The 9,664-nt window shown below is 50.9% G+C and overlaps 1 protein-coding gene across 1 annotated transcript; it reads left to right on the plus strand.

Annotated features, from left to right (window-relative positions):
• Nucleotides 1-5,134: 5,134 nt before the first annotated feature.
• LOC138358591 (homeobox-like protein HDP1) lies at nt 5,135-6,040 on the plus strand. The gene has a single exon (XM_069316659.1). It carries the CDS (start codon nt 5,135-5,137, stop codon nt 6,038-6,040), a length of 906 nt encoding a protein of 301 aa, XP_069172760.1.
• Nucleotides 6,041-9,664: the final 3,624 nt, after the last annotated feature.

The raw sequence follows: 9,664 nt of genomic DNA on the forward strand, positions 1-9,664 counted from the left end.
TCAACTAGTCAATGTTTTGAGCGGAAGTGGGGAGAGAGGGAGGTGGTTGAATAGTGAGGGGGGGAGGGGGTTGAATAGTGAGGGGGGGAGGGGGTTGAATAGTGAGGGGGGGAGGGGGTTAAGCTGTGAATGACTATTTAACAGTGAACTGGAGCTCAATTTCCCAGGAGTGAGTTTAGCAGTAATTAAGCCCTGGAAGGCCGGCTCCCGGCCCGCACCCACGAGACAAAACACAGGCGTCAATAATTACCGCAGGAGGAGCTCCTCTACTTGCAAGACGTGTGCACGGAGGATTCCTAGTGAAGACGCAAGAGGTGAAGGAGTTAGTGAAGAAACAAGAGGGTAAAGGAAGGTGAACTAGAGTTTGGAAGACAAACTAGAGTTAGATTCTGCGTGTTTTACGATCTGGCAATGAAGGAATCTAATCACTTCACACACACACACACACACACACACACACACACACACACACACACACACACACACACACACACACACACACACACCGCCAAAATCTCCTGATGTAGGGAGCCTGCTACCTAGCGAGCGCTCAGCGAATGATGCACTTGTAAGTTATCAGAGGGCCGTGACACATTAAGCACCGTCAAGACGAGCCACAATCCTCACTACACGTTACCAGACAGCTGCAACCTTTGCAAGGTATTGCTAGACGACCACAACACTCGCTAGACGCTAAGACGGGGCCGTCATCTCTGCTAGACGATCTATAGACGCCCAGACGCTCGCTAAGAACTACTAGAAAGATACAATGTTCGCTAGACTCCTGTAGATGATCGCTTGATCATCTCGCTAGACGCCGGTAGACGGTCGCGACGCACGCTAGACGCCAGAAGACGCTCGCTAGACGCCAGAAGACGCTCGCTAGACGCTTGTAGACGGTCGCAACGCACGCTAGACGCCAGAAGACGCTCGCTAGACGCCTGTAGACGGTCGGGACGCACGCTAGACGCCAGAAGACGCTCGCTAGACGCTTGTAGACAGTCGCGACGCACGCTAGACGTCAGAAGACGCTCGCTAGACGCTTTGTAGACGGTCGCGACGCACGCTAGACGCCTGTAGACGGTCGCGACGCACGCTTGACGCCTGTAGACGGTCCTAGACGCTTGCAGACGGTCCTAGATGCTTCCAGAGGACTGCGCTACACTGTTTAAGAGAACAAGGATTCCACAGACGCGCCCCAGCAGAAGATGAGCGCTGACAGGTGTTAAAGACAGTGTGAGACAGAACTAACTGGCGCACCAGCTCCCAGCGACCTGCCTATTTACCTTGGACACATCCTGAGCTACAGGTGGGCCAGGTGTTCGGCGAGACGGAGTGCCAGATATCTGAGTGGGAGGAAGGGGGTGCCAGATATTGGAGGGGGGGGGAGGTGCCAGATATTGGAGGGGAGGGAGTGTTTTACCAGGCATTGGAGGGGAGGAAGGAATGTGCCTGGTATCAAAGGAGGTAGGTAAGGGGGGCTGGTATTGGAGGGGCCAGGTATTGGAGGGACCAGGTACTGGAGGGACCAGGTGCTGGAGGGACCAGGTACTGGAGGACCCAGGTACTGGAGGGACCAGGTACTGGAAGGGGCCTGGTATTGGAGGGGCCAGGTATTGGAGGGACCAGGTACTGGAGGGACCAGGTGCTGGAGGGACCAGGTACTAGAGGGGCCAGGTACTGGAGGACCCAGGTACTGGAGGGACCAGGTACTGGAGGGACCAGGTACTGGAGGGACCAGGTACTGGAGGACCCAGATATTGGAGGGGGCCAGGTATTGGAGGGACCAGGTACTGGAGGGACCAGGTACTGGAGGACCCAGGTACTGGAGGACCCAGGTACTGGAGGGACCAGGTACTGGAGGGACCAGGTACTGGAGGACCCAGATACTGGAGGGACCAGGTACTGGAGGGACCAGGTACTGGAGGGGACCAGGTACTGGAGGACCCAGGTACTGGAGGGCCCAGGTACTGGAGGACCCAGGTACTGGAGGACCCAGGTACTGGAGGACCCAGTTACTGGAGGACCCAGGTACTGGAGGGACCAGGTACTGGAGGGGCCAATTACTGGAGGGACCAGGTACTGGAGGGACCCAGGTCCTGGAGGACCCAGGAACTGGAGGACCCAGATACTGGAGGGGCCAGGTACTGGAGGGGCCAGGTACTGTAGGGGCCCAGGTACTGGAGGGGCCAGGTATTGGAGGACCCAGGTATTGGAGGGACCAGGTACTGAAGGAGCCAGGTACTGGAGGACCCAGGTATTGGAGGAGCAAGGTACTGGAGGGGCCAGGTACTGGAGGGACCAGGTACTAGAGGGACCAGGTACTGGAGGGACCAGGTACTGGAGGGACTAGGTACTGGAGGGACCAGGTACTGGAGGGACCAGGTACTGGAGGGACCAGGTACTGGAGGACCCAGGTACTGGAGGGGCCAGGTACTGGAGGACCCAGGTACTGGAGGGACCCAGGTACTGGAGGGACCCAGGTACTGGAGGGACCAGGTACTGGAAGGACCAGGTACTGGAGGGACCAGGTACTGGAGGGGCCAGGTACTGGAGGGGCCAGGTACTGGAGGACCCAGGTACTGGAGGACCCAGGTACTGGAGGACCCAGGTACTGGAGGGGCCAGGTACTGGAGGACCCAGGTACTGGAGGGGCCAGGTACTGGAGGACCCAGGTACTGGAGGGGCCAGGTACTGGAGGACCCAGGTACTGGAGGACCCAGGTACTGGAGGACCCAGGTACTGGAGGGGCCCAGGTACTGGAGGGGCCCAGGTACTGGAGGGGACCAGGTACTGGAGGACCCAGGTACTGGAGGGACCAGGTACTGGAGGACCCAGGTACTGGAGAGGCCAGGTACTGGAGGACCCAGGTACTGGAGGGGCCAGGTACTGGAGGGGCCAGGTACTGGAGGACCCAGGTACTGGAGGACCCAGGTACTGGAGGGGCCCAGGTACTGGAGGACCCAGGTACTGGAGGGGCCAGATACTGGAGGGGCCAGGTACTGGAGGACCCAGGTACTGGAGGACCCAGGTACTGGAGGGGCCCAGGTACTGGAGGACCCAGGTACTGGAGGGGCCAGGTACTGGAGGGCCCAGGTACTGGAGAGCCCAGGTACTGGAGGGGCCCAGGTACTGGAGGGACCAGGTACTGGAGGGACCAGAAACTGGAGGGCCCAGGTACTGGAGGGGCCCAGGTACTGGAGAGCCCAGGTACTGGAGGGGCCCAGGTACTGGAGAAACCAGGTACTGGAGGGACCAGGAACTGGAGGGCCCAGGTACTGGAGGACCCAGGTACTGGAGGGGCCCAGGTACTGGAGAGCCCAGGTACTGGAGGGGCCCAGGTACTGGAGGGACCAGGTACTGGAGGGACCAGGAACTGGAGGGCCCAGGTACTGGAGGACCCAGGTACTGGAGGGGCCCAGGTACTGGAGGGACCAGGTACTGGAGGGACCAGGAACTGGAGGGCCCAGGTACTGGAGGACCCAGGTACTGGAGGGACCCAGGTACTGGAGAGCCCAGGTACTGGAGGGGCCCAGGTACTGGAGGGACCAGGTACTGGAGGGACCAGGAACTGGAGGGCCCAGGTACTGGAGGACCCAGGTACTGGAGGGACCCAGGTACTGGAGAGCCCAGGTACTGGAGGGACCCAGGTACTGGAGGACCAGGTACTGGAGGGCCCAGGTACTGGAGGACCCAGGTACTGGAGGGACCCAGGTACTGGAGAGCCCAGGTACTGGAGGGACCCAGGTACTGGAGGGCCCAGGTACTGGAGGGCCCAGGTACTGGAGGACCCAGGTACTGGAGGGCCCAGGTACTGGAGGGCCCAGGTACTGGAGGACCCAGGTACTGGAGGAGAGAAAGTGAGATGCGAGGTATTTGCTGTGAAAGTCGAGACTTCTTAAATAAACAATGCCTCTCTTGGGAGAGTTAAAATCACGAGATAAAGCAGGCACGTTCTCTCCCTACCCTTCATCTTTACCTAAATAAGACAGAGAGAGAGAGAGAGAGAGAGAGAGAGAGAGAGAGAGAGAGAGAGAGAGAGAGAGAGAGAGAGAGAGGAACAATTGAAACCAAACAACATAGAGTACCTTTACACAAATCAACAACACCAAACTAAAAATTCCTATGTACTTTTTGTTTCAAACTTCCGTTCCATTCTGGCCCACAAATACAATTCTGTAGCATACAAAAACACGCTGTTTAGAAAGCAAAAAAAGTGCAAAAACTCTTTAAGTATTTCATACTTTATTAACATTATTAACGGCAATGCCTATTTATTTACTTCTAACATTGTTTCTTCTTCTCTCGATCATTCTCCCCTACTATCCCCTCGTCTCCACCTTTCATCCTCTCCCTCTCCTCTCCAATCCTTTCATTTATTCTACCCGACCTCTCTCACCCGTCCTCTAATCTGCATGTTTCTCCATACCCTTTCTCCTCCGCTTTCTTGCAACATTCATCCACCTTCTCTCTCGTTTCTACTGTCCCCCCCCCCCTCTCTCTCTCTCTCTCTCTCTCTCTCTCTCTCTCTCTCTCTCTCTCTCTCTCTCTCTCTCTCTCTCTCTCTCTCTCTCTCTCTCTCTCTCTCTCTCTCTCTCTCTCTCGTGCAAGTGACCTACAGGACACCAAAATAATACCACAAACAAGTTACCAGGAGATGGTACACAAAAATAGTCTGAAGGAGAGTAATGATCAAAGTTTAGTAGTTTAGGCTCTCCGACCCAAGGCTCTGTGTCGTGTCTTGGCTCCTCTTACACTCCTCCTACCACACCCTTCCCTTTGTCTCTCTCTTCCTTACTTCCTTCCTTCTGCTCCTACTACGCCCCTCTGCCTCTCTCTTCCTTACTTCCTTCTGCTCCTACTACGCCCTTCCCTTTGCCTCTCTTCCTTACTGGCATACTAACTTTTTTAGGTCTTCCTGGACTATAAATTATTCATATTACCTGGTCACTCCATTCTTCCTGACACCACTAGACTTCTCTCTCTATTTTCCTTTACCAAAATTCTTTTGCTTCCAGACTAATAATTCCAGGGGTATATTTACAGAGTAATGCTTTAAGGCTTATACTTCTAGGCCTGTATTTCCAGGCTTATAATTCCAAGCCTGAACTTGCAAGGCTAATGTTTCAAGCCTATGCTTCCAAACCTGTACTCCCAGCTGAGCCTGTACTCCCAGCTGAACCTGTGCTTCCAGCTGAACCTGTCCTCCCAGCTGAACCTGTCCTCCCAGCTGAACCTGTGCTCCCAGCTGAACCTGTACTCCCAGCTGAACCTGTCCTCCCAGCTGAACCTGTACTCCCAGCTGAACCTGTGCTCCCAGCTGAACCTGTGCTCCCAGCTGAACCAGTACTCCCAGCTGAACCTGTACTCCCAGCTGAACCAGTACTCCCAGCTGAACCTGTACTCCCAGCTGAACCTGTACTCCCAGCTGAACCTGTGCTTCCAGCTGAACCTGTACTCCCAGCTGAACCTGTACTCCCAGCTGAACCTGTCCCAGCTGAACCTGTACTCCCAGCTGAACCTGTACTCCCAGCTGAACCTGTCCTCCCAGCTGAACCTGTACTCCCAGCTGAACCTGACCTACCAGCTGAACCTGTCCTCCCAGCTGAACATGACCTCCCAGCTGAACCTGACCTTCCAGCTGAACCTGACCTTCCAGCTGAACCTGTCCTCCCAGCTGAGCCTGTCCTCCCAGCTGAACCTGTCCTCCCAGCTGAACCTGTCCTCCCAGCTGAACCTGTACTCCCAGCTGAACCTGTCCTCCCAGCTGAACCTGACCTCCCAGCTGAACCTGACCTTCCAGCTGAACCTGTCCTCCCAGCTGAACCTGACCTCCCAGCTGAACCTGTACTCCCAGCTGAACCTGTACTCCCAGCTGAACCTGTCCTCCCAGCTGAAGCTGTCCTCCCAGCTGAACCTGTACTCCCAGCTGAAGCTGTCCTCCCAGCTGAACCTGTACTCCCAGCTGAACCTGTCCTCCCAGCTGAAGCTGTCCTCCCAGCTGAACCTGTACCCGTCACTGTCAGAATCTATTCAGTAAAACGTCTAAATTATTGGTGATCCTTCAACAGTTTTAATCTGTACGTCCAAGTGCGGAGAACTGGTTGGCAATGTGTACACGGAGAGCGCTCCATGAGACCAACATGGTCTTTCTCTCTCGTCTAAGTGACCTACAGGACTCCAAAATATGAGCCTTGGTCTCCAAAAATGAGACTGAGAGGTTTGGCAGGAAATGCAACATAGCTCCGTTCAAAAGCAGAGGTGCAATAGGTACTCTGAGAGAGTACTTATCAACATCAAAGGCCCAAGGGGAAGGGAACTATCAGGGTGAAAGCGTCAAGCCATTATGACTATATAGCACTGGGAAGGGGTCAGGATAAGGATTGGGGATGGGACGGGGGGAAGGAATGGTGCCCAACCATTTGGACGGTCGGGAATTGAACGCCGACCTGCATGAAGCGAAACCGTCGTCCTACCGTCCAGCCCAAGTGATTGGGTCAATTACCCAAGACTTTTCAACAGTACACATAAGGACCTGGATTCACGAAGCAGTTACTCAAGCACTTACGAACGTGTACATCTTTCCACAATCTTTGACGGCTTTGGTTATATTTATTAAACAGTTTACAAGCATGAAAACTTCCCATTCAACTGTTGTTATTGTTATAAACAGCCTCCTGGTGCTTCGGAGCTCATTAATTGTTTAATAATTGTAAACAAAGCCGCCAAAGATTGAGAAAAGATGTACAGATTCGTAAGTGCTTGCGTAACGGCTTCGTGAATCTGGCCCAAGATTACTAGTGAGATTTAACACAGCAGAAGTTATTCAATACAATGGACATAATTGCTGAAAGCAAGACATAAGGCACAATCACTTTCCCCACCGCCACCCAACCACTTGGGCTGGACGGTAGAGCGACGGTCTCGCTTCATGCAGGTCGGCGTTCAATCCCCGACCGTTCAAGTGGTTGGGCACCATTCCTTCCCCCCGTCCCATCCCAAATCCTGACCTCCTTCCAAGTGCTATATAGTCGTAATGGCTTGGCGCTTTCCCCCCACCGCCAGAGGCTTAGGGCCCCCGCAAGAATATCCAGGGGCCAGATTCATGAAGCAGTTACGCAAGGACTTACGAACCTGGGGCCAGATTCACGAAGCAGTTACACAAGCGCTTACGAACCTGGGGCCAGATTCACGAAGCAGTTACGCAAGCACTTACGAACCTTGGGCCAGATTCACGAAGCAGTTACACAAGGACTTACGAACCTGGAGCCAGATTCATGAAACAGTTACGCAAGCACTTACGAACCTGGGGCCAGATTCATGAAGCAGTTACACAAGGACTTACGAACCTGGGGCCAGATTCACGAAGCAGTTACGCAAGCGCTTACGAACCTGGGGCCAGATTCACGAAGCAGTTACGCAAGCACTTACGAACCTTGGGCCAGATTCACGAAGCAGTTACGCAAGCACTTACGAACCTGCACATCTTTTCTCAATCTTTGGCGGCTTTGTTTACAATTATTAAACAGTTAATGAGCTCCGAAGCACCAGGAGGCTGTTTATAACAATAACAACAGTTGATTGGCAAGTTTTCATGCTTGTAAACAGTTTAATAAATGCAATCAAAGCCGTTAAAGATTCAGGAAAGGTGTACACGTTCGTAAGTACTTGCGTAACTGCTTCGTGAATCTGGCTCCAAGTTCGTAAGTACTTGCGTAACTGCTTCGTGAATCTGGCTCCAAGTTCGTAAGTACTTGCGTAACTGCTTCGTGAATCTGGCTCCAAGTTCGTAAGTACTTGCGTAACTGCTTCGTGAATCAGGCTCCAAGTTCGTAAGTACTTGCGTAACTGCTTCGTGAATCTGGCTCCAAGTTCGTAAGTACTTGCGTAACTGCTTCGTGAATCAGGCTCCAAGTTCGTAAGTACTTGCGTAACTGCTTCGTGAATCAGGCTCCAAGTTAGTAAGTACTTGCGTAACTGCTTCGTGAATCTGGCTCCAAGTTCGTAAGTACTTGCGTAACTGCTTCGTGAATCTATCCCCTGGTGTTAATCCCCCCAACAGATAACACCCCCCCCCCCCCACCCGTGCCTTTAGCCACACTCTTGTATCAGAGTGTGGCTAAAGATTAGAGGATTGTGTGGCCACAATCCTCTAATTCAATCTCACATAATTGAACAGGTGAATGCAAGAGCGAAATACCAACATGCTTTAATTAATGGGTTTGTGAATGGACTAAGAACTGGATTGCAGGAATGAAGAAAGTGGAAGCAGCAGCAAGAGGAAAATTGAAATTGAAATAAGTTTATTGAGGTAAAATACACATAAAGGGATGAGGTAGCTCAAGCTATTCTCACCCCGCTACAGCAGCAGGAAGAGGAATGAAAGGGATACAGGGATAGAAAAAGAGGATGGACGAAGCTGAAAAGTTGGAAACTTTAAAAATGAATTGGATTTTTTTTGTATTCACTGAGATAACGCGTGTATAGATACAAGTTAATGTTCCCACCATGTTAAGATATGCCAGTTAATGTTGTGGAAAATTTTCACTTATACATTGTTAAATTTCTGCTGTCTTTAGCTGTGTGTAAAGCCTACGTGACTTGCTGGTTTTATAAAGCCTGGATTAAGCCAGCTTTACCCACGGCTTTACCACAAGAAAGCTTATCCACGATGATGGATGTAGGATAGTTATAACCATACATGGCTTACGTTTGACATATTAAAGGCTTAAGGCTTTAATGTTGACGTATTAACCTATTAGAAGTACATTTGTTCATAAGCACCATAATCAGACTAATGTTCTATTTATGAAATTATATACGAAAATTCTTATGAATTTTCGGAGATTTTGCGTTTTGCGCTTGTTACGTATTACGTATTGCTTGTTTTGAAAATTTTCGTATTGAGCTTGTTACGTATTACGTATTGCGCTTGTTACCATTTTCTCTCAAAGGACGAATGAACCAACGTTGCACCCACCAAACACACACCGAAACTACGACGTTGGTACAACGTTCGAACAAGTTTTTAACACCTAACCAGTTATAACAACCCATATAACACGTTGTAACAACGTTCTAATACGTCATAAACACGTTAAGCCAAGATGTAACAACTTTATTACAAGTTGTAACAAGCGGAAAATAGAGACAGTTCCGGTTTGTGTTTCCAGGGTGATAAGAAGGAACGTAAGATTAATGTTTATATTTGACATCTTATCACTTCGGAGAACAGAAACTATCGGCAGGTCATGTCCTGAACATGTTACAAGATTCGTAGTTGTTTAAGTGTTTAAAGAGATAAAATAACCTTGTTTAACCAGTGTCATAACGACCTAACAGACATAAACACCTGTGGAGGACGTTACACAGGTGTTTGTTCGCTACGTGGTTAAGTTCACTTCGAACACTATTACAAAACATCTGAGTTAGATATGTGTAACATCTGTTATAGACATTTAAATGTCTTAAGATGTCTATAATAGTAGTACTTACGACCTGTGTGCTATGACATAGTAACTTGTGATCCACTTAACATACAGAATAACAACATTCTTGGCGTGTAGAGTTGAATTATGTTAACTAACAAACGGTGTCTCAGTTATTAGCAACCTTTATTCTGTATAATAAATTATAGATTGGAAATATCTTGCTCACGTTTACT

Source organism: Procambarus clarkii, chromosome 84 (genome assembly GCF_040958095.1).
Source record: "Procambarus clarkii isolate CNS0578487 chromosome 84, FALCON_Pclarkii_2.0, whole genome shotgun sequence".
NCBI classification, from domain to species: domain Eukaryota; kingdom Metazoa; phylum Arthropoda; class Malacostraca; order Decapoda; family Cambaridae; genus Procambarus; species Procambarus clarkii.

Excerpts from the sequence above, each read along its gene's own strand:
- LOC138358591 (XM_069316659.1), top strand. The coding sequence starts at position 5,135 with ATGCTTCCAAACCTGTACTCCCAGCTGAGCCTGTACTCCCAGCTGAAC.